The sequence below is a fragment of the Plectropomus leopardus genome, chromosome 15 (genome assembly GCF_008729295.1).
Source record: "Plectropomus leopardus isolate mb chromosome 15, YSFRI_Pleo_2.0, whole genome shotgun sequence".
In the NCBI taxonomy this organism is placed as follows: Eukaryota; Metazoa; Chordata; class Actinopteri; order Perciformes; family Serranidae; genus Plectropomus; species Plectropomus leopardus.
The window spans coordinates 22272624-22299412 of NC_056477.1; the positions used below are offsets into that span (position 1 = coordinate 22272624).

Below are 26789 nucleotides of genomic sequence, written 5' to 3' on the forward strand. Positions count from 1 at the left end.
AACAGAAAAGCAAACTCCACTTAAGAGCAAACGGGCTGCTAAGCTTGTTAACATTAACGACGTGCTACAGAGCTGTTCTCAACACGTACATACATCATGTTTCTTTCAGCTGACACATCCAAAATTAATTTCTTATTACTGGAAGTACAGCCTATCACTTATGACAAAGCCAACTGCCACACAAAATGTCCCTCAGCCGAACTCACAGAAAAATGTCCTTGTACACTGGGGTGGACGCAGCGATGAGATAACACAACCAGTTGTGCTGCTTGGCTGCGTCTCTCTGGGCCATAGGCGTGAAGAGATGGAGCCAAACAATGATCTCATCCCTAAATAATTGCTTCACTTGTGGCGGTTTCCCCTCCCTCTCTTCCCTCAGCCGAACACAGCTCATACAGTTCTCGGGACAAAATAAGAACCAGTGCATATTTTGTTCTCCTCCGAGGGTCATGCGACAGGCAGCTTCCACTCTGATTTCATCTCAACAGCGTCACTTGTTGCTTTTGAGATAAACTTGCTCCAGCTTCTTTTCATTTAGCATTTTTGACATCAGAGGAGATGAGAGATATGCTGCTTACTGTGGTTTAATTTTAAAATGACTTAAAACATCTCCATCTGCATATTCTGGAAAAGTGGAGTGGAAAAAGCGCACCCTCCTCAAACATTTTATTAGTTTCCAATTATATGAGGGAACACAGAAAAAAGGGAGAAAAGTACAGCTTTTCATGGGCAGCATGCGATAAAAACCAGTGGCTCTAGCCCTTCGGGAAGTTCCAGGGGGTCCACAGAAAAATAGGGAATATTTTATTTTTACAATTTAATTCACTATAGAAGTGAGCCAAATGTGAGATCATAGATTCCCCTTCATCTAAAGTTATCTCCACAACTGTAGCTGACAACTAGAATTCAGGTCTTAATCCGATCTAACAACCAAAATATTTTCAGATAGAGGTCCCTGAAGCAAAATCTTAATAAATGGGGGTCAGTGACCTAATGTGTATCAATTTAGAAGTCCTTGACATGAAAAAGGTTGACAACCACAGTAATAACCCCCCCTGAATGACCATGGCAAACTGGTGATGTTGATATTGTGTTTGCATGCTACATTTTACCTGCAGCACTTCCTTGTTGAAGAGCGAGTTGCGCTGAGTGAAGCAGTCAGTTTGGGACATATCAGCAGCCGACGCTTCATTCTGAGTGTCTGGATGACTTTCTTTCCTCTGAGGCTCCTTCCTCTGCAATTCAGGCACTGACATCTGTAATCACAGACCACAAATGACAAAGTGTTAAAAACATAGCAATTTGACTGCATCATGAATTATCTTAAACTTGACCATTAGATGATGATGCTTGCCTTGTGATAAAACCTATTACATATCACACAGGAAGAAAGCAAAGCTCAAAATTAGGGGGATGGCCTAGTGTCCGTTCACATTGGTAACACCTTTTGTTTACTCGCTATAGACATTATAAACTTGTGTGACCCCAAGGCCCCGCTTAACAAAAACCTACTGTCAGCACTACGTGAGATGAAGTGAAAACGACTGGCACGGCTTCACCAGTCCAGCATTCCTGCTGCTCTCCAATCAGGAAACATCTGGGCACATGAAGGAAGCAGGAACGGACAGATCCTTGGATGTCTGACGTTTTTTGCTGTCAGCCTCACATGTAAACATATCACCTTTAAAATGACTTTGGGAGATCATGTTCACTCTTTCATACCTGGACAGGTAAAGACACCACCACCTTGTCACATGTAATTAGAACCATTTTTGGGGGGTATTTGCATGAATAATATATGAGAGGAGGAAAAGTAAGGTACTGTTGTGGTTATAGAATAAGAGGTGATGTAGTTTTTTTGTCCAAAAAGGGGAAATGAGGTTGCTGCTGTGTTGGTGTGTTATTATAAGCAACCTCCATTCAGCCTTCAGCCTTTTCTTTTGTTAACATCTTCCCTGACCTCATGTTTTCCAGTGAGCCCTGCCTCTGCAGGCTCTGCTGTAACACAGCACTTCATCCACAGCACACACGCTGATGACTTCAACAAGAAACAAGCCAAATCCAACAGCCCATTGACTTTAAACAATACCCCACAATATACATATACTGTGTTTTCTTCTGTATACTGTTTCTTTCATAAATTACACTAAAGCAAGAATACACAACAGGCCATTTGTATGGCATTCAAAGACACGTTGCTCCTATAACTGGTTTTCCACCTCTGTGTAACTTTGCTCCAAATGTATAATATAATAAAACTGTTTAAGTTTGGCGAGCAAAGCACATGACTTCACTTCCTAAACTCGGAGAGATCCATCAGCTCCACAGCTGCAATAAAGACCCCACTGTCTCACAACAACACAAATGCAGTCTGAATAAAGCTGAGGAAAAAAACAGCTAATTTAACATCGACAACAACAAAATACCGATGTCAAAGGTGTGTATTGGGTTGAATTTGATACTAATAGGCTTTATAAATTATACAAAGATAAAAAAAACAAAAAAACAACGTATTTATTTCCCTCAAGCTAGCTAGTCAGTCGTCATTTTTAAAATAACGTTAGCAGTTAACGTTAGCTAATGTTGACATTTTAAAGTGAACCATTAGCTAGCATCTTGTCGTTAGCAGCTTACCTGTTGGACGGATCTCTCTCCGTTCACTTTCAGCCTGGTTTGTCCCTGTGTGGACTGAAGGTCATCACTGCTGTCTTTTCTGAGTAAAACCTAAAATATTGACAGAAAAGGAGCAGTCGGTAGTGCGAAAAAATGTGCCATAAATGAGTACAACAGGTTGGAAGGGACAACGGAAGTAGTGGCAGGCAGAGAAAAAGGACTATCAATAACCTTCGCTTACTTTTAGACTTCTTTGAACAAATATCTCGACCAGTTTATGGTAAAAACTACAAGATTTTATTCGAGGTACACACAATAAGTCATAATGTTTTTTTTTTATATCAAAATAATCACAAATAATTTAATTAACAAGTAAAACAGTGGAAAAAACGCGTGGGCTCTTCAGATATGTAATATTTACATTAGTAACCATTGCTGCTAAATATTTGCATTTTGTTGAACAGTGTACAAAATGTCTATTTACCATACTAAGTTGAGATTAATTCCTCTCTTTGTAGACCAGCATTGTAGTCAAAACTGTCAAAAGTAAATAATTTATCACATTCAACTGTATGTAAGACATTTTATCTTTGAAAATATTTATAAACTACCTCGCTTCATTTCGTCTTTTAATCATATTGCAGTAGGCTATTGAAAGAAATCCCACCTCTGTGAGATAGGCTATGTATTATTTATTATTTCCTTAATTATTATTTTATTGTCATATTTGCATTATTAAAGTGTGTGCTGTACCTTGAAGTGAGAACTGGGCTTATTCTCACAGCTCACACCCACAATCCTGGGCAGATGTGGATCTGATGTGCTGGTGACGTTGTTGTTGTTATTGTTGTTTTCAGATGTGGAACCTGTGATGGAGAGCTGTGCTGACACCTTGTTCTCTGATCTGTCTCTACTCCCAGAGATTGTGATCTTCTTGATGGATCTGGAGACTGCGTTGGGAGAGGTGACATTCTGGTTCAGCTGGTCCTCAGCTGCCATGTCCTCCTGGTTGTGCCTCACAGGGGCTACCTGCTTGACAATGGGTGAGACGAGGCCATGCGCGCAGACCTGGGACCGGCTGAGGTAGAGAGAGTTCAGATTGTGCTGTAGAGTGCAGTTATCCAGACTCTGGCTCTGCAGATAGCTCTGTGTAAAGTCCTGGCATTTTGGCACAGCCGGGACTGACAGCCTTGTCCCAATGGTGAAGGGCTGGACCTTTCTCACAATGCTCTCAGACATTGCCAGTTCAGATAAGAAAACAGAAATGCTGAAGTCCAAATGAAAAAAAAAAAGTCACATCCCTTTGTCCACACTCCTCACTCACTTGAGTTCTGTTTGTCCAGTCTGTGTTCAGCAGGAAAGTGGAGGGCTGAACAGATAGTGGAGGGAGAGCTCAGTTCTCCACCTTCTTGTGCATGTTGAGAATGCACAGCACACAGCCCAGGACGGCTTCCTTGGACTCCTGGGATCTAACGCGGTCCCAGACGTGGCGCAGTGCCGTGCCAAGGTGGGCAGCGCCTGTAGAGAGGCTTCTCCTGAGGAACTGTGCCACTGAGCCTGCCAGTCTGCTACTGAGGAGCCTGATAACCAGGGACCGCAGCAAGATGAAAACTGCTGGCATGCTGCCTGACTGTGCTGTGCGAGAAAAAAAAGAAAGCTCAAAAAAGGAGGGGAAAAGAGGAGGGTTGGTTAAGAGAGGGATGAAGTCACCACCTCTCCACTCTCTTTCTCTCTCTCTTTCTCTCTGTCAGGAGCGACAGAGCGGAGAGTGGGCTGTAAAGCCTGGCTGTCAAAACTTCCCCTCTGAACCCGAACAGAAAATCTGTCCAGATAAGAGGCAAGTAATGGAGTCAGAGGGAGAGACCTCTGTCAGACCTCTTCAATCACAGCTTATCCTCTATGAGGTAATATCCTCAGCTGAAACACACACACACCCACACTGCCTCTACCTTACCTCAACCTAGAAGAGCAGGAAAACAGCTTCAGCCCTGAGGTGCTTTGTTCCAGTGCAAAAATTACAAAACAACAAAAAAAAAAATCCAGGGTGAAATCTGAGGAGAGGATAAGCTTCAGAGGCTCGTGTGAGCTCTGTGTGTCCAGGAATGAAAGTGCCCTCCTCGGCTCCAAGCTTTTCCCCATCAATGAGGAGCAGTTGTCACATGCAACAGCCCTGTTGTTTTGCTCATTAAACCTCAGACCTGCTGTCATGACAAATGTAGAGGAGGGGGCAAATTACAGTCGAGCAGATGATGACCCCTACCACTCCTTGACGGTGGCAAGGGTTCAACAGAGCACATGTTGGGCTGACTGATTGGAATGGCAAGGGTGGCGTGCGTATGTCAGGGGAGCAAGGATTACTGAGGAGAGCAGACAGCAGAGAAAATATTTGCAGGGAGCAGAGCTGAGGGAATCTGCTTCCACTGGTGAAAGCTTTCCCAAAAAAGGAACTCTCACTCTTCACTCGGCTGCCCTCTGACTTGACCCCAGCACCTGGTTGAACTTCTGCTCAGCCACTTACAACTAAATCCACTCAGAGTAATGAAATCGAAGTGCAAGCCGCATTTTACAACCCAGTGCTTTTGGAATTCCCAAATTATGTAGTAAAATTACATAACATTTAGAAAAAAATATATATTAAGGACATATATTTGTGCCCTAAAGTTGTCAGTGTTACTGTGTTGTTTAACCCCTTGAAACCTAAGCAAGGCCATGAGCAACTTCACAAGAAATTAGATTTTTAAATGAGTAAAAAGTTACAAGAAATTTACCTGAAAATTAGCACACAAAAAGTGAAGTAAATGGTAAAAGACAAAACAAAACAAAAAAATCAAGTAAATGGCTTGGAAAAAGTTCTAAAAATGTAAATGTAATTAAGTTTTACACAAGAGACTGGTGTCGATCCAGGTTTCAAAGGGTTAAGGGCTAAAACATCCAGCACTAGGCCAACAGTCACTCAGCAGGGCTCCTTATGACAGAGGTAGCCCCGGCGTCGACACGGTTAATGATGCTTTTAAAAGAGCTCTGGTTTCATGATGAAGTCATCTAAGGAAGAGTTTTAATGTGTTGCAGCTTGAAATCAGAGATAAATTCTGCGCAGGCTGGGTGGTGTTCACGGAAGGCGGGATGGGTGGGGTTCAAGGGGTTTGGCTGGCTTTAAAATGCCATTTCCTCATATTGCTGGGTGAGTGGCTCTAAAAGTGTGCGATTTATGTGCGCGGTGGGTACACTGTGTGGCTATGACACCACCGCATGCAAAATGCTAGTTGTGTTGTCGCGGAGCATTTAGAAATGTAGGTTATTTTTAATTTAGGATCAATATTTTACAGGAAAGAAATACAGATTCACATATATTTTTGTGAGTGATGTGTCAGGCAAACCAGCCCTCTGAGAGATGTTACTGAAAATACTGCAATCCACAGTTCAGCCTAGAATACAACTGGATGCAAGTAATCAAAAACTCCAGAACAGATTTATGTCCCAAACTTATTGTTTAACATTTAGACCAAAACATTAAAGTGTATAGAAATTGCAATAAACATAATATGTAAACGTTAATAGGTCTGCACTGCTTACAACCTTGTTAAACAGAAACTATCGTTCAATCTCCCTAATAGATAATATAATAAAGAGCAGTGCTGCCTAAAGTGGAGCCCACGGACCAGAGTTGGACCACCAATAAGTTTTACAAAAAATTTGGACACCTTTGAACAAGAGGAATTATTATTTTGCAGTGTAACATTTACCAGCTTAGCATTTTCAGTTTTTACACTGTCATTTTACACAAGTGTTACATTTCCAGATGAAGGCTATATACATATAGCAATATTCCTTTAAGCATCTAACCAATCAGGTATAAGCTGCAATGTTGACATCTTGGGAGATACACTTATTGGAACAAGTAATGAGCAAATACGCAACAAAGGCTACCTGCATTTCGTACAGTTATGACCAAAATTAAACCTTTTGGATATCTGTTCTATCTTGTGACAAAATTTATTGGTTTGATCTTTTTTTCCTTTTATAGAGAAAACAAGTTGTAAAAATTGCAGTAACTATATATAAAATATAATGAAAGCCCAAGGCAAACTGCAGCAAATGTAGTTATTGCACTCTGTCTTGTGTTCTTGGAGATTTGGGATTCTGTTGGGCCAGAAGAACTGCAGTAAGTCGATTTTGGTGAAAGGTGAACCTGAGAATGATGCCATTGACATAGTAACTGACAATAACGTGATGATGACCCAAGCAAGATCTGTGATAAGGATGATGTCAACTAATTTAGGTTGAACCTAATGTGTAAAGTGAATATTACAAAAAAAATATTGAGGGTTGTTTGATATTCCCTGTTTTTGAATCTAGTAATAAATGCAAACAGTTTTTCTCGTGTTGAAAGACAGAAAGACTTTGAAGTTGCACCCACTATACTTTGCTTTTGCATGACCTATACAGCTGTTTAAGGTAATACAACTGCAGAGTGCAGTATTTACAGTGTTTTTGCATTTCTGGGGTTATAGGTCAAAATCAATAATTTACTGATTATGGTTTTTAGGCATAAAAGTTATTTTATGAATACCTATTCAATAAATGTGTCACCATGTTTCTACCTATGACACATTTACAGTCAAAAAACTTTAAAGCCTTTATTCTCAGTTTCAGTGTTATCGTAGTTACCTCAGTTAGCCTTTGTAGGGTAGCTGGAGCCAGGATGCCATTAGCCAAGAATAAACCATAAAGATAATAAAGTTCAAAAGCGCACTTATCAGTACCTTTAAAGCTCACTAATTAACATAAGTGCTGGTAGGCCTATTTTTAAATTATGGAGAGTCTTTATGCTAATCTAAGACAGCCATCTCCTGGCTCAAGCTCAGGACTCAAAGCACAGGCATGAAAGTGATTTCAGTTTTGTCATCTAGCTCTCGGCAAGAAAGTTAAACGTCAAACTTTTCCTTTTAACCTTTACTTTCAAATATAATTAAAGGGTGGGCAGGAGAGGTGTAGCCCAAAAATCATATCCATAAAATCTTTGTTAGTAACCAGGGGCATGGTATCTTCGCTCAAGTTTTTACAATAGCATCATATAAGATTTGAGATAATCCGAGTAACCTATGGTATGCTACTAGTATTTATTTTGAAAAAATAAAACAAAAAAAGCTAAAAATAAAACAAAATCATAATTGAAATAGATGAGAATCTGTACACAGCTCAATGAACAGACTTTTATAACCAAAAAAAACCTATAAAAAAAAAATATCGTAATTGTTCAAAAAGGATTATTATTTTCTACCCCTTTTCGGTTACTCCTGAATTAATGCATGAACTTTGTCTCTAACATATATACAGTATAAAAACATATATACCTTTACATAACTACACTCACACAAGCAGACATCTGCTTTTATCTCCTATAATGAAAGCCTAAATTCATGAATATTATCAAATTGTATGAAAACTCATCCTTTAACCTCTGAACTGAACGCTTTGTGAGTACATACCCTGTTTTCCACTTAGCCTGTAAACATTTATAAAGGATGGAAAGTTGTTTGCTCACAGAGTCGCTGCCTGATTAGATTTGAACCAGGTGTCCCACCTCTGCCAACCAAGTCAGAATAAGCTACTGTAACACCTTCCTTATGTTGTTTACCCTGCAGTCTCCCCTCCCTCCCCACAGCTCTCATTCAAATCTTGTACGTAATGTTTAACTGTGCTGCCCACATCCGTTACAAATCATTTAGACCTCAGCCTCGATCTGAAAGCTCTTAATTTGTGCCATCTTCCTTTATGTGCATCTTTGAGGATGGCCGTTAAAGACAAGCCAGTTCTGGCCTGATGGCTGATATCATTGCCTCCCAAGATGATAATAAAATCCCGATGCTTCCTCACCACAGGCCCCGGTTGGTGATCACCCTTGTTAGATATCTTCCATTTTATTAGTCAGTAAATAGGACTTTGAAGACTCTTTCAAGGGGTGATGTCACCGAGGCAGCCCGCATGAAAGCAGAGCGATAGCCGCGGTAGAGGAGAGAATATGCATGGGAGCTAGTGGGGGTCTGTACTTTTCCACTTGGTGTATGTCATCACAAAGGCATGATTGGCCTCCTGGTCAAGTTTCAGTACAGATAAGATTGAATTTTTGCTTTGGATCATGATCAAAAAAGATTTGATGTTTTGGAAATGGTTAATATGAAAGGAGAGGAAAAATGAAAATGCTTTCCTCACATGTGTTGTATCAGGAATGCTTGGCTGGAGATTTTTAGTACGTAGACAGCACCCAGAGAGATTTAACCCCAACACTGGACAGTCCTCCAACTTAACCACACAAAAAAACTCTATTAATTGAATTTTAACTAAAACTTAACTAACCTCTGAAGTCATTAGAGTTAAGCCTCTATCTATTACTTTTATAGTCCAGAATCAGGATCTGGGTCATGTCTCATAAGTTTTTATATCGCGTTTGCTCGGGAGTACTGATGCAACAAACGTTTTAAAGATCCAGTGTGTAGGATTTAAGGGGAAATACTGGCAGAAATGGAATAAAATATAAAGAGCATGCTGTCTTTTGTGCAAGTCACCTGAAAATAAGATTTTTTTGTGTGTTTTCATTACCTAAAAATGAGCTGTATATCCACATAGGTAGTGTGTCCCTTTAAAATCAAATTGCGATGTTGCTGGTGCAACAAACCAAACACTGGCTCTAGATAGGGCCATTTGTGTTTCTTACATTTTCGTAGGTACAACCCATTGCATGATGAGAGCACTGGAAAAAAAAAATATGGGAAACCTCATGCAGTGTTTTTAACAGTGCAAATCACTGCGTACATTCATTTTTTAGAGAAAGAGACCTCTTCAGATAATTTGGCTCCCCATAAAAACTAACATCTGGATCTAAAGTTATCAGAGAAAAAAGATGAGCACACATTAGCAGGTGCTGGGCGAGTGGCCTGTCTGAGACGTGCTGAACAGTGTAGGGGAAACACTCATTTGAAAGTGAAACTGTTTTGTTAAGTGTTTTTGCCGGTTTGACCTGGTCTGTTTGTCTTTGTAAAGGAAGACACCTCTGCAGATAAATCGGTTCCCAGTAAAAAGAACCTCCTGAACAATGAACACTGAAGGAACTCTTAACTTAACTGAAGAGAAGAAATTTCAGCTGGACGTGTTGGTAATCTACAATCCTCGCCAATAGAAGCCTCTAAATCTCCCTAAATCTTACACACTGGAACTTTAGGGAAAAAAAGAAAATAAAAATACAAGCAAGTATTGCAAAATGCAAGAGAAAAATATGGAAGAAAATTACCATAAAAATATGAAAATACTATTGAAATAGAATAGAAATTAAAATAGTTAAAATAATATGTTGGGTGCCAGAACTGAACCACCACCAAAATGTAATCATATGGCCCTATTTTTAAGTTTTTACAAGCAAGACAGATTTAGACAGTTTTACACAATATGAGCATATTTATACCAGTTTAGCTCATTTTTCTTTGTTTAAACGGAAAGAAAGACAGACTAAAGAGAAAGTTGTGAATGACAATGAAACCCAAACTTCAAGGCAGCGACGGCATGGTGCCAATGAAACAGTGAAGTCATCCATTTGTATTAATGGTTATCTGTTGATCTAAACAGCTTTAAATTCCTTCTCTCTTAGCTCACAAGTCTGAACCCACATCTTGACAATGACCTAGCCTCTCTCAGATGGCTCGCCTGTGGGCTTTTGTACTCCAGCCACTGCAGCTAATACACAGCATTAACAATGAAATGATTTGTGCTTGAACAGAACAACATGACAGCTGCAGTTTATGGACAGAGGGAAATATAAACACATTACGAAAGCCACATTTTCAGCATTTACTACATGATGTCCACATGGGGTTTTGTGCAGTTCTACTCATCCAAAATCTATTCAGAACATAATTTATGACATAACAAACAGAAAAACAAAAAAGGTTCAGTTTTGAAACTTGTCATCTAAAGAACTAAAGCCTTTAATCTCTGGTTTAATAATTGTGGTGCCTAGTTTTTGACGCTCACCTGAGGCTAGTTGACCTAACGAGACTACATGCTTATTAGCTGAGGTTCACACACACACACACACACACACACACACACACACACACACACACCTGTGGCTGTGGGGCTTCTTCCTGGGAGTCCTGTTTCACACGTTTCTTCTGAACATGTCGACTCCTATCATAACCATAAGGAGCCATGACATCATGTGCAATAAAATGCCATATTAGTCAGCCACTACTCATTGTTTAGAGAGTCAGAGTGCCAAGTTTGTCACACAGCGAAGAGAGGCAAGCAGAGACAATGAATCTCAACCGCCTGCCATGACGCATATATTTTTCATCTTTTAAACTGAAGCGGCATTGTTCCAAAAACCTCCAAACAACTTGCTTGGAGGTAAATTCTGCTCTGACATCAATAATACTGTGATCTCTGGCCTCCCTTTGCAGCATTCCTGCATGCAAACATGCAACTCGTAATATTTGTTCTATTCTGCCTCGAACATTGGCAGCAGGGTGGTATCGTGAGTAGAAACAGTGTCTAGTAACCTGCGTTAGTATGTTCAAATTCAAAGACAGGAGTCAGACCTAGCTTTAATACAAAAGGGTCTGACTCTTATGTACAATTGGCCAGGACATTAGAAAAATAGATCAGGCAGTGTAGCTGAGAAAGTTTGGAGAGAGTTAAAGATCAAAAGAGGCTTTCACTGGCTCTTAAAGAAGCTGATAATTCAAAGTCAACATTTAGTTAATGATCAGGTCAGCTGGTAAATTTGTAGATGATCAAATGTATCCACTTCACAGTTATTTGTGTTGCTACTTCTGGACTGGAAGCCAGTTGATGAAAGATTGGCACCCATGGGATCATTTGTTCTTAATAAATATAAGGGTAACTGGGGATAAACTGATTATTCTTGGCTGTACTACCAAAGTTTGGGAAGTGAAAGAACATTTCACATAATTTTTAGCTAAACTTAACAGCCTCCAGGGATGGCAATGTCTGCTTTGGTCCAAAGTGAATACCTCATTAACGTTTGGATGGATAGCCATTATTTTCCATGTGCAAATGGTGTATATGTTTTTTAACTGTTGAGTTTTGCATCTTGTTTTTTTGTATTTTTTTTTTTTTTTACTATTTATATTGTTCTTTTTGCGCTATTTCTATTTCTTATCTTTTTTTTGCTCTGTTTCTATCTCTAGTTTTGTGTGTGTGTGTGTGTGTGTGGGGGGGGAGGTTACTAGAAAAATAGATCAGGCAGTGTAGCTGAGAAAGTTTGGAGAAAGTTAAAGATCAAAAGAGGCTTTCACTGGCTCTTAAAGAAGCTGATAATTCAAAGTCAACATTTAGTTAATGATCAGGTCAGCTGGTAAATTTGTAGATGATCAAATGTATCCACTTCACAGTTATTTGTGTTGCTACTTCTGGACTGGAAGCCAGTTGATGAAAGATTGGCACCCATGGGATCATTTGTTCTTAATAAATATAAGGGTAACTGGGGATAAACTGATTATTCTTGGCTGTACTACCAAAGTTTGGGAAGTGAAAGAACATTTCACATAATTTTTAGCTAAACTTAACAGCCTCCAGGGATGGCAATGTCTGCTTTGGTCCAAAGTGAATACCTCATTAACATTTGGATGGATAGCCATTATTTTCCATGTGCAAATGGTGTATATGTTTTTTAACTGTTGAGTTTTGCATCTTGTTTTTTTGTATTTTTTTTTTTTTTTTACTATTTATATTGTTCTTTTTGCGCTATTTCTATTTCTTATCTTTTTTTTGCTCTGTGCTTGTCTGGGTTGTGTTCTCGCTTCTGTGGTGTGGGGGGTGGTGGTGGGGGGGGGGGGGGGGTTACTATTTATATAGTTCTATTTGCTCTTGCACATACCTTACTTTGATATCCCTTTGTTGCTTTAACAATGCAAATTTCTCCCCTGTGGGACTAATGAAGGACTTTCTTATCTTATGAAATTTTGTAGACATTCATGATCCCTGGTGGATGAACCTTTTATGACTTTAGTGATCTGATGACTTTTCCTTTAGTGTGACCATCAGGTTGAGTTTTTTGGAAAGTAATGAAATGTTGGTACTATTGGATGGACTGTCATGATATTTGGTTTATAAATGTCTCTCCATCCGAGAATACAGGGTAATAAATTAGGGATCCCTTAAATTTTACAGTGAGCGCCTTGAGGCAGGTCCACACAATATTTCAGCTAATCTCTATAAACAGATATCTGCAAATGAAAGCAAATAAATTAGGAAAAATGCTAATAAAAGCATAAATCTGCGTCAGATGATAGTATTTCGGCCAATGCATTCTACAAACAGAAAGTACAAACAGAAAATGCAAATGTCTGATTCTGTTTTCATGAGCAAAACTGGCTTGATTAAATGCTAATCAGCAAAAGTTGATTATACGCTAAGCTAAGAGGGCAAATGTGATAATTAGCCAGCAAAATATTGGCATATTGACATTGCCATGGTGAGCATGTTAGCATGCTGATGTTAACACTTAGCTTCAAGCTTAAAGTTCGTAATATCTAATAAACAAAAAATAGTGCATCTCGCCCATTCTTCAAGCATGTTCCAGTGTGGGAAGCACAGTAAGCAGGCACACACTATGTCATACAGGCCTTTATTGTACTTTTCTCACACCCTCAGGTGGCAGTCAGGCTGTATGGTGGGATGAGGTCACTCCATCATGTGACATCATAGGTTCACATGGCAGCTGTGCTCCGGCAGCAGGAAGCAATTTTCTCATATCAAAGGTTGAATAACAGAAACAAGCTGTACCTTATTTTGCCCTCTCCGACAGTATCAATCACCTTGAGAGGGAGGCTTAACATTTGACCTCTGATGTCATTCCAGCGGCAGGTTGGGTGCCTTCAAGCCTTTATTTGGAAGCTCTGTTGACCTGGCGGTGTGATTTATTAATCACATGCAGGAACTTTAATCATGCACTGCAGCCTGCCTGGAGTATATTGCTTGCCTGTGTGCTTGACATCTGAATCGCCAAGTGTTGCCAAGTGGAACGGCTTGTTAAACACTCTGAATGAAGAAATCAAGAAAGAGGTGAACCTACATATTTACATTTCAACATTTACATGTCCAGACGTTTGATAGATCGGCTCTGTAATCATGATGTACATCAAAACATCACAAGAGAAACAGCAGCAGAAAACCATTTCATGTGCGTGCTTTGGGCAAATGGAAAAATATAGGCAAGCCAAAATACATCTTGAGTCATTTCTGAACACCACTATTGCGTTACAGATTGGTTTTTGGTTGAGGTAACTTTTCTTTGACATTTTCTAAGTGGAAGTAAATAAGAAAACACCAATAAATACACAGACAACTTGAAAAACTTTCACAGATGTTCTTCAACCTTCCTGAAAAGCAGTGGGGCCATTTTATCTCACTATGAGGACATCATTACACTTCCCCTCAGAGAGTCTGGATTCAATACAGGACAGGCGAATGTGAATTTTTTTTTCTCTCTGCTTTGACATACAAGGTGGCCCCAAGGGCTTTACATAACAGGCTGGACCCACCTGAAAGTTCTGCGTTATTGTTTGCCTGCCTCACTCATGTCACCTCCTGTTAGTGGAATGGATGAGCTCATTGCTGACACCAGTCTGAGCTACGCATGGCTTGTTGATGCTAAAACCCAGCTGACACCATAACAAACTCTCTAACACCAGTGGTACAGTTTTACAAATAGAACTGAACATAGGATGACAATTTGCAACACATAAAAAAGGAAACTGGAATTTTAAAAGTCCAGTGTGTAAGATTTAGGGGGGTATGGAATTAGAATTAGAATATAATATATATAGGAATTGTTGCATTTTTGTTAGCTTAGAATGAGCCATTTATATTTACATAGGAAGAGGGTCCTTGTCCTTGGAGTCCACCATGTTTATTTTTTTTCCCCCAGAATGGACAAACCAAATGCTGGCTGATGTGGATAGGGTCATTAGTGTTTTTGTGATTTCGTTTTGGTCACGTTTTGGTTAGCAGCCTCTCCACAAAAGGCAGCATCAGAAAAACACATTTTTTTAAATGTGAAACTGCTTTATTCTGTATTTTTACTGATGTAAGTTACTGAGTCAATTTGTTTTGTAATGTGAAACTGCTTTATTCAGTGTTTTTACAGGTTTAAATTTCCAGGTCTGCTTGTTTTGAGAAACGCCTCTGCGCATAATTCGGCTCCCGATAAAAACGCTGAAGGAATTCTACCCTGGAGAAGTTTCAGCTGGTTGCTGTCTTCACTGTTGAAAGCTGCTAACTCCCCCTAAATCTTACACAGTGTCCCTTTAAACAGACATTATATAATTTTGGAAAGTTCAGTCACTATTTGTGAGCATGAAGACAAAACTTGGAGGCTCATTTTGTGGCTTCATAAAGCACACATGGGCATTTTATTTTTAAATAACCTTTACCTCACTGCAGAGCCAGTGACAAAGCAGAAATTGTTCCTCTTGCTGGGTGCTGGTGCTCACAAAGTCCTATTCACTAGTAGAAAAGCCCAGACTGCTGTCTCTTTTGGCATCGAATGTTGCACATGTGTCTGGATTGTGAAAGGCACATGAATTTTAAGGCCAAACTCATGTGGCTGAACAATGTTTTGCAAATCCCAGGTTAAATATATTCATAGAGAGAACACAGAGCATTAGACTTCATTCAAGCATCACATAGGGATGATAGAAGCAGGTGCAAGTGTCTTCAGATAGGGCGTGGGATAACAATTGGGTTTAAAACAGGTGCTGTGCAATGTGTGAAACAACTGTCCCAACTGTGTGGGGGGGAGGAGGGGTAAGGTTAGGTTGTCATTGGGCAAAAATAGAAAGTGTGCAACATAATTAAAGTGGTTCAGATGAAAATACTTGATGCTGCTGGTTGCGTCTCCTGTTGCAATCAATCTGAAAGACCCTGTGGAATGGTAATTAATAAATCTCACTTTTCATTATGGTGATAAATATGCCTGTAATGCAAACCAAAAAAAGAAGCTAAACTGCATCAATAACATAATATTACACAAATGAAAAGGAATACAGATGGCAAACATGCAGGGAAAGAACCTTTTTAGCCTCAAAGTGAGATTACAAGGTCTTAACTGCATTTTCACACCTGCCTCATTTTGTGAATTTGAATTAAATCCAGGAGTTTTTCCTACTTTTAAACTGGTTTTATTTGGGGAGGTGAGAGAGCCGCAAACAAACAAACAGAATCACCACAAACACAACAAAAACCCTGCTCCCTGGTCTGTCTAATGGAAGCACTCTTAACAGCTCTCAAAGAGAAGAACAAGCCGCAGAACTGCAGTTTTAATGAAGCTTAGCAAACACTCAACTTAGTGTTGCATGTCGTAGGTGAACAGAACTGTCAAAAGGGTTTGAACCTACCCTCACCAGTCCTAACGGCTGCCTGAGCATTTCTTGCATGTTTTTATGAGCCGAATGGAAATGATAATACTCCATTAAATCTCTCATCTGTTTGGGATTTGAAGCTTCGTCCAATAACTGGCCTCACTGCATGGCCACATGACTTTACTTATAAACTATGGCTTGTTGGTTAATTGGTAATTGGAAACACAGCCTAACCAATAAAAAGCTGCTAAATTTTAACTCCTAATTCAGAGCGAGTCAAATGAACCATGAGCGAGAAAATGACCTAAGGCGAATACCAATCGTCTTCTTTAGCAACTCACAGAGAGGAGCTCTGTTCATTTAATAACCCCCCAAATTAAAGGAAAATGTATGATTCAATCATCTGGCCACAGAGTTAGATCATGCTCTATGACATCATTCTGGACTGCTTAACGCTGTTGACCTAATCCAGCTATAGCGGAAGTCAAATCAGTACGTTAAACATCCGGGGAATATCTTTGCATTATATAGTAATGCACTGACCTTACATGGTACCGTAGTATTTGATATTTTGACAGTAAAGACTAAAGAAAGGCGGATTTTACCATTTTTTAGGCAATTGCCACAACACTGTGCTCTACAGCAACATCTACTTTGGGCATATGAAATTGAAATACATATCAAAAACTATGAAAGAACCTCGGGAGCATGTCAGTTATACTGTAAAATATGATACAGACATTGTCAGGCAAGTAAGTTAAAGATAATATAGAAGCAGGTCAAAATAATGCAGCAAAATTTTACTATACTATCATAGTACTTGTTTTCATGTCAATGTTAACCAAACATTTCTTCCCCTTCCTTTCATTTATTGGTTTATTTTGCATGGAGTTGCTTTTACTGTTCGTAATAACAGCACAGTCAGGATTTTTATGAGCCATGGTAAAGAAAAAGGTTAACCAAACGAGCCATTTCTAAGTAGAGGCTGTGTTTTTCTCTGCCACAGAGCATTGCAAAGCTCTTCCATCATCGGGTTTGCCCAAGAATACCGAACAACAGTTGGTTTTAGCAGTTGTTGTTGACTTGCAGAGCTATGCTGCAGTTGGGCAACTCCTGTTCTCTCTGTCAAGGCATAACAACAGACAGACACCACATGTGCAGGCTATAAAGTTCGTAAAACACACCACTAAGCAAATGTGTCAGAGAGTTGCTCAGCGGGGTCAGATGGGTGACGCAATCTGCATGAATGCTGACAGGTGGGACGGCAGGCCTGACTTTTTAGGCAGACTGGGTGTAACTGCAAAGGATTACTTTCACTGGGCTGGGCTGCACTCTGTTCCTGTGTGATCAGAAACTCAATTTTTGCAACACATCACCTCTGTGAAGAGAGAGAAAAAATGTTTACAAGATGATCAACTAAAGAAACAACTAAATTTAACTTTAAATTAAACAGTTTTAAATGTAAGTTTTGGAAATAAACAAGCCAGCTGTACTGATTTTCTCTTTGTTGGTGATTTTCGGCCAGGCACAAAATCTCAGTATAATATTAGTGTATTATATCCCATATCATTATACAACATGAGGTTTGCATATACTAGCTCAAAAACAAAACAATTACCCCAAATAACATCCTGTGTCCCAGACATGTGATCATTTAAATAAACTTCTCCAAGCCATTTCCACAAATTCCTGGGTCCAATTCCAGACAATAACGTAATTGAACTGCAATTGTGTAATAGTACAAGAAAAGAACTGCTAAGTAGACAACTTTGGGGATCTACAGTTCAGACTGTCAGAATTCATTTAAAAGTTTTCATCTGCATCTGTCTGTTCTAGATGAAGAACACAAGACTTCTTTTTTTTTTTAACTAAAATACTCTTTTAAATCAATGATGATTCTACTATGGGTGTAGATTTTGGGGGGGGGGGGGGGGGACTCAGGGGGCACTTGCCCGTCAATCTTTAGAACATGTACATTTGTACCCCTCAATAAAAACATCAGACTGTTTAAATACTGGATGTGGCTACAGTGACGTCACCCATTGTTTTGAATCCTAGAGTTAGGCATTTCAACCATCATCTCCTTGTTTTTTTTTTCTTTTTTTTTTTGGAGCCAGAAGTGACCATATTTGGACAAGAGGATGAAGCTGTAGTTTGACTGACAGACTGTAGTGACACCTTACAAACAGCCAGCACTCAGGCAACCCCTCCTCTAAATATGCCTAATTTTAGGCCTTAATGAAATGTAAACGGGTGAAAAAATAAAAATGCACCCCCCATACAGCTGTCGTAAATGTTGAGATTAGCTATAGAGACCGAAACTGTTTTATTGTACCAGGCTGTAAACATGTTTATTTCTGCTGTTAAGCTGGGAATTTTAACAGTGATTTACTCTATATTGGAGACATCCCGTAGTGGACAGTTGATGAACTGCAGTTTTTGGCACTTCCACATTGGTTTCATTTCTCAGCCTCCGAGGTTGCCACTTCATGAAAACATCTAAGTATTCGAGGACTTGTATTTTTAAAAAATTGAAAGAATTTCCACCATAAATTGATGCACAAAAGGCAAAAATAATGCATATTTAATTTGCCGGAATGCAGAAAATAAAGTGTTTAATGCAAAAATTGTCTTGGGAGAGAACCTCAAACCCTCTGTTTAGTTGGTCTCTGTGTCCCCACACCCAATGCTAAAACAAAACTGTCACCCTTGGATTCTACAAAAGCAACAAACTACATGCTTCACTTTTCTGGGTGATAATAGTTTTAAATTCTACTACACCTCCAATGCACTGTAACATATTTTTCAGTGTGCGTCCATCTGTGGTCTGTAATCACCTATCTGAGCTCCAAGGGGAAGCCCTGAGCAGCTGTCATTGGGGCCAGCCTCAGGCACAATCTCACCATTGTGCATGACATGCAGCTGGCATGGTGTTGGAATGCAAACACACAATGAATCAATCAAAGCCCCTCCTAAGTGGACCAGACCTGGGCAGTGATACGGGCAGATCCATGGCAGCTGTAACGTGGCTCGTCAGGGCCAAAATCCTTTTCCAAGGCTCTACTTTCACTTCAGCCCAACCATTTGGAAGCAGGTTGATCACACTAAACCCACCACTTTGTAAACCAATGCTTTCAAAAATTAAGTAGCGAAATCGAGTTGCATGATGTGTCACATTTACAGTCTAGACATGTGAAACGAGCTGTTCAACCCTTTGAAACCTGGAACAACATCACTTTTCTTGTGCTGATTTCAGATGCCTTTCGTAAGTATTTACATTTCTGAAACATGAGTAAATTTGTGGGATTTTTTTTTCAGAAGCCTGGGTAATAAGATAATAAGCAAATTGGAAAGAATTGTCCCACAAATTGCAAAAATTAGTAGATTTAGTAAATTATTTTTTAAAAGCTAGGGGAAAATGTCTGAGGAAAAAGGAAAAAACTAGGGAAAAATATAGTTACAATTATTACAATTACATATTTTAATAATGTTACAAAATTATTAGAATTTTTGGAGCACTTTTTCCCTTTTTTTAGAACTTTTTCTGTTTTTTCAAGTCTTACACTTAATAATTTCTTGCTAACGTTTGGGTCATTTCTTCTTTCGTTGCTCATTGCCTTCTTTCCATATTTTAGAAAGAAATCAAGCCAATTTTCTCAGGTTACAAAGGGTTAAGTGGCTCCAGTAAAATTCACTATGTGAAATAGGCTTCACATACTACACAAGAATTACTCATCTTACTTACCTATCAGAGTTATTTATCCTTGGCCCCAACACCTGGACCACCGTTACAGCAGGATTAGGTCAGATGGAGGCTGTTTTGTTCTCCAACCCAGGCAAGCTGCCCGAGAGCACATTCTTATTTATTGACAGCATTGAGCTGGAAGTTTACAAGGTGGAGGACTTTCTTTGCATCATATCAAACTGAAATTCATATCGAATAACCCAATTTGACCGCAATCTTACACCAGACTTGAGGTTGTTAGGGTTGTTAAATAGTTAAATACACTGGCCTTACACCAGATGAGCTGGGTTCCAGCCTGTGTCTAAATACTTGACACTAAAATACTGAGATCTCCAGGGATGATGCTTGGGAACTGACCATGTTATGAAATGATCCTGAGTGGCGGGCATTCAAGCAGCCAGCACAGTCATCGAATTATTAATTGCATTGCCCAAATGTACCTCAACCAGACCAACTGGATACTATGGTCACATTATCTGACCAGTAATACCAGGGCAGGGATTATATTCTTAAAAACATTAAGCTAGGAGTCTGTGTTTGGGTCTGTGACAGCCTGCTGACCTCATGAGCAGTTCAAAATGTGTGTGACAGCGCCATCTACTGCTGCAATTATGTATGACAGTCACCCAAAAACAATGACGATGGAGGTTTCATCAGCTCGCGCCACTATCTTTCGTCACTAACTGTTAAAACAGTGGTTCACAGCACTTTTGATTTATGATCACAAATTATAGCCATAATGTGGATGCGTGTTTTAAGCAGTTTCACCCAAAAATGTTTTTCTCTCTGGGGAGGTCTGGGAATGTGAAAGTAGGAAAGCTTGTGTTTTATAAGAAAAAAGAGCGGCAAGCCATAAAAAAGCATAATTGTGTATAACTGAAACAGAGGCGTTGTACTGGAGGGAAAGTGGGCCTAATTTCCCAGGGCCCCACAGAGAGGGGGCCCGTCAAAAAGGTTAAAATATAAAGTTTTGTTCTGTTTTTGTTGTTTCTGTTTTTTTTTTTTTAATTTCCATGTAATTAGTGCCATAACTTAATTAAAATTGGCTGAATAATTCAGTTGAATGACGAAAGTTTGTAGCCTTAAAAAAAAATAGCTCAATGCCCCTGATAATCCTCTCACCCCTAACTGCTGTTTGAGCCAAGTTAGTGACGCTTGTGCTGCTGCAGCACAAACATACACTGTCCTGTTTCTCCCTAAAGAGAGAAATCTGGTTTCAAAAAAGTTTTTTGTTTCTTTTTTAATAGGTACATGAGAGAGACATGGATGGAAGAGGGACAGGGGCCCACAGAGACTACTTGTGCATACACTGTAAGAATAAACTATTTATTTTAACTTAAACTTAAAGTTAGTATTTGGGCGGCCTTGAATTTTTAACTTGAAATAAGTTTGCAATGATTCAACTTGTCTTCTCAAATTCAGTCAACTTAAAAATTTAAGGCACTAATCTTTTCAAGTTAAGACAAATAGTTTGTTTTTGCAGTGTAGAACCAAGAATTTGGTGCTTACTGAAATAAATATGTTTTTTTCTTTCTTGCCCCTTTAATCAGCTTTTACCCCTCAGATTTATTTTGGGATTCCATGGTTGGTCCTGACCCCCAGTTTAGAAATCACTATGTTAACCTTTTATTTCTATCTTACTGAAAAGCAGATACAACCTTGTGGCTCCAGACCACCAAGGCCCCTGCAAATGTCCTAGGTTCACTTTGTGTCAGTTGGTTTTTGGTAACGCCACATTTTCAGCAGACAAATTACTGCTGTAGGAATAGCAGGAAAGTACAAGTGAAACTAAGAGGCTCACGTTAACTCCATTAATTCCATCCTATCTAAGTGTACCAGTAGGCCTTGGCAGAGAGCAAGCATGTACAATACCATAAACTAAAGCAGCTAAATGGAATTCAGCCGTCACTCATTTTATTATTTACGCATGTGTTTTTTCTACTGAAAAGTCTAAATGTCTTCTGTGAGAAGTACCTATTAGTCTAAATTCACAGCACATAAGTATGGTATTCATTGACATGGGCTATGCTTTATTGGCTAAACTTTTGGCCCATCATGGTGCCTGGGTATGTGTAGTCATCTGTTTGCAATGTACTTAATGAAAACTTGGAGAAAACAGGTATGCCTACATACACCTACAATACACGTAGGGTGGGTCCACAAAATCCTATGTCCCTGAACAGGTTAATCCTGGCCATGCAGCTTGAAAACATGTAGGAACATTCGCTTCAGCAAAGTTTCCCCCCCTGATTAAGAATATAGAAACATGAAGAATAACCTGTATTTCAAGCAGGGCCAAGCAGAGATCTATAGGGGGCAGGTGCTCAAAGTAAAACATAAGGGGGCACATGGAAACACACACAAAACTAATTTAAAGCATAAGCTGTTGAATTATAGCAACCCATATTCAAACAGAATATAACATGGACCTCACAACAAACCGTACAATGCTATTATTATTGTCCCTTAACTGATGAAATCAGAGGGCTATTATGATAAATAATCAGGAGGGAATAATGAATATTATGTAATTTCCTTCCTTTTACATTTTTCAAAAAAGGTCCTGTAAAATCACATGACATTTGAAATGGACAATAATCCTGAAAAGGACTCCTTTTAAAATCCCATATAACTTACTGAAGGGTTTTAAAATTCAATTTCTAATATGAGGGCATAATTTAAGTTGACTTTACTTTTATATTTCTCAAAAACTGTACAATAAAAGCATATGAACCTCTGCGTCAACTAACCCATAAAGCATGGTTACTCAACTTGCTTTGCTTGGGTGCCACTTTTGCAAAATGACAGGGGCCCAGCCCTAATAAACGAATATTATAATATTTATCACACTAAATGAACAAGTGAAGCAAGTGATCCAGTCACACAGGCCCGCACAGGTCAGATGCATGCAGGGGCATTTCTAGGATTCGAGGAGGTTCGGGGCTTAGCCCAGACCACAGATCTTCCCCTGGCACTTTTTAAAAATATTAATATTATTACTTTTTTTAAATAAACAAGTTCAATTTTGATGCTTTTTGTGTTCTTTGACACCTTATTTACATTCAAAGTGCAATAAATACACGAACAAATAAATCCCTATGTAGTCACTTTTCATTTATTTTCATTGGGAGTAAGATAATGGTTGGATGGCCACGTTGCATCCTATCCTGGGCCAGATTTGGCCCATGGGCCAGAAGTTAAGTATTGTCTATTTTAATTAATTTTTTTAGTTTGTATATTAATAGATCATTTACTATTCTATTCCGGCTTTATCACGTTTAATTATATTATTAGTACTATTATTTCTGTTTTGTCATTGTTTTTGTCTTGCTTAATTCTACTTTAAATTTTGTCTGGACTTAAAGTGGCATTATCGTCTTGCTATTATAGTTATATTATCTCTGCAAGAAACCCCTCTTGCTTCTGTTTGTCAAAGCACTTTGTAAAATCTGTTTTTAAAGGTGCTATATAAATTAAATTATTATTGTTATCATTATCATTAATTTTTATCATTATTATTATTATTATCAGACATTTACAAATTGACAAACCAGGTTGATGAAGGGTCTCTCTCATCATGAAAACAACCGACAGGGGGTGCTCGCGGACGCTCTTCTCCTCCCAACACGTCACGAGGGAGTCGGTGGGGCTCCCAGTGGATAGCACTGCCTGTCTAAACACCAGTTAACCACAACCGACTCGACCTGAAGGTAGCTACACTATATTCTTCTGTTGGTACTGTTACCTGTTAGAAAACCAGTTTTTAAGTTTGCCAGGGATGCAAAATTAACGCCGTTGTGTTAACTCTTGCCGGTCGTTTTTAGCTAGCTAACAGCTACAGCAGGTAGCTACAACACATTAGCTTTAGCCTAGCTAGCAGCAGCCTCTCCCCCTGGGCTTTATGTTATGAAAAATCAGGTTATAGGCACATTGTCGTGGTAACACGGCTGTTGCGAAACTTGATGTTGTGAGACAAGTGGACATCCGCTGTCGCTCACGGGTGTGTGTTATTCCAGTTTTACAGCTAACATCGTCTAGCTAAGGTATGAGGCGTTGACTGGACTGTAGTAACCGTGTTTAAGCTCAATGTCACCGGGTCTAGATTAGCTTTATTCATCAACCATCTGTGTATCCACATTACACGTGGTGAACCAAGACCTGTTCTGTGGTATACATCAATTTTCTTTTATGTTAACCCAGAGCCATTTGCTACGAGCCACTGTGGTCAAGTTGACAGCGGCTATTGATCAGATATCAACAATATCTTGCTCAGGGGGTTAGTAGGGTGTAGAAACTGCTTTCCACCCGGCTCAGCCCTCACAAACATGCCCCTCTTCTCAAAATCTGCGTGACAAAGACTCAGGAAGAGAACTGCGAAAATTGCTGCCTAATGTATGCAGGAAAAACTACTGGAAACCGGTTTACTGCAGCAAAGATGAGGCAGTGTTGCCATCGTGTTGTGACTGCATTTGCACTTTGAGAAGTCACTTGACTCCAAGTGAGTTCTTTAGTTTACATGGCAGCTTTTACAGCATGCCCCCCCCCCAAAAAAACTATTGCAAACTGGGAGACAAAACAATCACTGTAGTACTAGTAATAAGTCACATTTGCCTGCTGCCTAGATTTGGCCTGTGTTGCTCCTCCTGTTAGGCCTGATGGTCTTCTGGGGGTTTATTTATAAAAGCAAACAAAGGTTGGAGGTCAGTGAGTTAGTGAGTCATTGGGACAGAATAAGCAGGGGCACGTAGGGTCTTGCAAGAGATAGGTTCACTTGCTTTCTGCAAGACCTTAGTAGTGAGTGAATATTAACTTGTTAATTTTATCTTTTTTGTTGTTAATGAGTTTTTTCATGTGATGTTGGAAACAGTCTCTGGAAGTATTATCGAGTTGACATTGAACTGAGAGTTGTAAAACTTATTACACATGCTCTCCATTGGTGTCTTAAGCTTTCATCAAACATTTCTATTTCTATGACTATCCAGTCATGTTAACCAACTGCCCAGTTAGCCCAATGACAGTTTCATTGTTTCCCTCTTTGCAGAAGACCAACACACTCACTATATAAAACCGCAGTAACCCCATATAGGACCTCACTAATGTGAAAAGATTATTGAAGCTATTTGAGTGTAATTATATTGACATACATTTTTAATGGTATAGCATTGCCCAAAAGGGTTGCATATTTACTCATATGATTCTATTTTTAAAACTTTTTTAGTGCAGTGAGGGTTACAGGGATGAGAGTGAGCAGAAAGAAAGAGGAGTGGTAGGTGTAGTTCTAATCACTTCTTAAAATACCCTCCCAGCTTAGATAATACAGGGGCTTGTGAGCCTGTCAGCAACAGCAGAGCTGAGAAACTCTCAGCCGAAGAGGACAAACAGTTCGCCCTTTGTGTTCTCCACGATTGCCCCTCCTAGTTTGCCCCGCTGGTCTCCTAAGCAGTGCCACTTCTCTTGTTGTGTTGGTCACAGGTTTCAATGGTGTTGGCTTGATGGGATCAAAGGGGGTGGCAGAGTGATGGTCTAAGGACTGGCAGTCCCAGAGGTGCTTGCGCGTGGAATGTTGCGCTGGTCGGTGCACCTAGAAGGAGGGCCGCGGAGAGTCAACCATGCTGCTGTGGCGGTGGGGCACAAGGTGTACTCCTTTGGAGGCTACTGCTCTGGGGAGGACTACGAGACACTCCGTCAGATTGATGTGCATGTTTTCAACACAGGTAGGTGGTGGATATACATTCATATATTGAGGGGATCCCATTGGTCAAGGAATTAGTATTTTCAGCTGTTTTTCTTGACAGTTTATGCAACTGTTGTAGTAACTTGGTTGTTTTTACCAGTGCAGCTTTATGACTTGAAAAACAACAAGAGTAAATAAAAACAGAATGCAAATTGCAGGTCTCAAGAGCACTCTGACTTGCTGATGAAACGTGTTGGAATTTTACATTAGGAGCACACATATTTATGTACGATTGTCTAAATTCATACCTATCTGCTGCTGGTTTCTGTTTGGTTTCTATATAGGTGAAAAGCCATTCTCCTTTATTGCCTTACGTTTTGTCTGTAACAAAGCAGGAAAATATTTGTTTTTCAAATGATGTAGTAAGGATAAGAGAGTGCATCCGAGTTTGTTGAACCTTCACCACTTAAACGGTTAATCATTACAGCTGGCGATCAAAACACAAGCTTTCCTTTGTGGTTTTAGAAAAATTCTTTATCAGTTGTTTTTCCGTTACTATCTCATAAACAGGTGTTTTTTTTGTATTTTTTTTTAGATATGCTGCTCTAACTTTTATAAAACAGCTCCATTTTCTCTCTGTGACCCATTTTATGTATTTTTTTTCACTCTGTGTGGTCAGCCACCTGCTTTAGGGTTTTACAACTTCCTAAAGTAGCTTTAGCCTACCTGCCATTGCTCTACAATAAAAAGATCTGTGGCACCAAACTTTGACAAAGATGCCTTTGGCTGATTGAAATGGAAACGGGACCACCTTAGCTATTGTGTCAGTATTTTATCTTGTCACTTTCTTTGTGCTCCTTCTCTTTGATGTCTATTTTACAGCAGAGCCTGCTGTCTATTAAGTCCTTTGATTTCCTTCCCTTTTCTTTATTTACCTATTTTGTCATACTTTATACTTCACTGTTAGTTTTAAGGTGCTCAGAATAAGTGAAAAGGGAACTGGCAACTTAGCAGTTTGGATTTCATTTAGATGTTTCACATTGCATTACATTTTGTCACATTATACAGACCGTTAGAGGAAACACAGGTCTTTCAAACAGCTGTAAGAGTCAAGTGTCACTACTAACATCAATTTTGGGTTTCAAATTTAAATCTTTTGCACGTGTCTCCAAAATGTTTCACTAATTGTTACTGCTGCTCTTAAATTTCTCTTCTTTAAAAAACTTGTCTTGAATTTGATTATCTGAAGATTAGCATACCATTATGTTACAGTATGTTATTGTAGTTATATCTACTTTATAATAAGAAGTAGCACACACAGCTCCAACAATATCGGGCAGTGTTGTCACGATACAGAAATGTATATATTCAATAGAATACC

The 26789-nt window shown here is 39.3% G+C and overlaps 2 protein-coding genes across 5 annotated transcripts in view; one reads left to right on the plus strand and one right to left on the minus strand.

The window, feature by feature from the left end:
• The window catches only part of LOC121954542, a 34249-nt gene extending 30241 nt beyond the window's left edge, over positions 1-4008 (minus strand). For all 4 annotated transcript variants that reach the window (XM_042502103.1, XM_042502104.1, XM_042502105.1 and 1 more), the window contains exons 1-3: positions 3367-4008; positions 2635-2724; positions 1113-1256 (exon numbers count right to left, since the gene is read on the minus strand). In XM_042502103.1, the coding sequence (XP_042358037.1) occupies positions 1113-1256; positions 2635-2724; positions 3367-3852 (720 nt within the window). In that variant the 5' untranslated portion in view covers positions 3853-4008. The remainder of the gene's footprint in view (positions 1-1112; positions 1257-2634; positions 2725-3366) is intronic.
• Positions 4009-23372: 19364 nt separating this feature from the next.
• Positions 23373-26789, plus strand: part of klhdc3 (kelch domain containing 3) — a 33030-nt gene continuing 29613 nt past the window's right edge. Inside the window, exons 1-2 of the mRNA XM_042501998.1 lie at positions 23373-23444; positions 25207-25448. Of these exons, the coding sequence (XP_042357932.1) occupies positions 25295-25448 (154 nt within the window). The 5' untranslated portion in view covers positions 23373-23444; positions 25207-25294. The remainder of the gene's footprint in view (positions 23445-25206; positions 25449-26789) is intronic.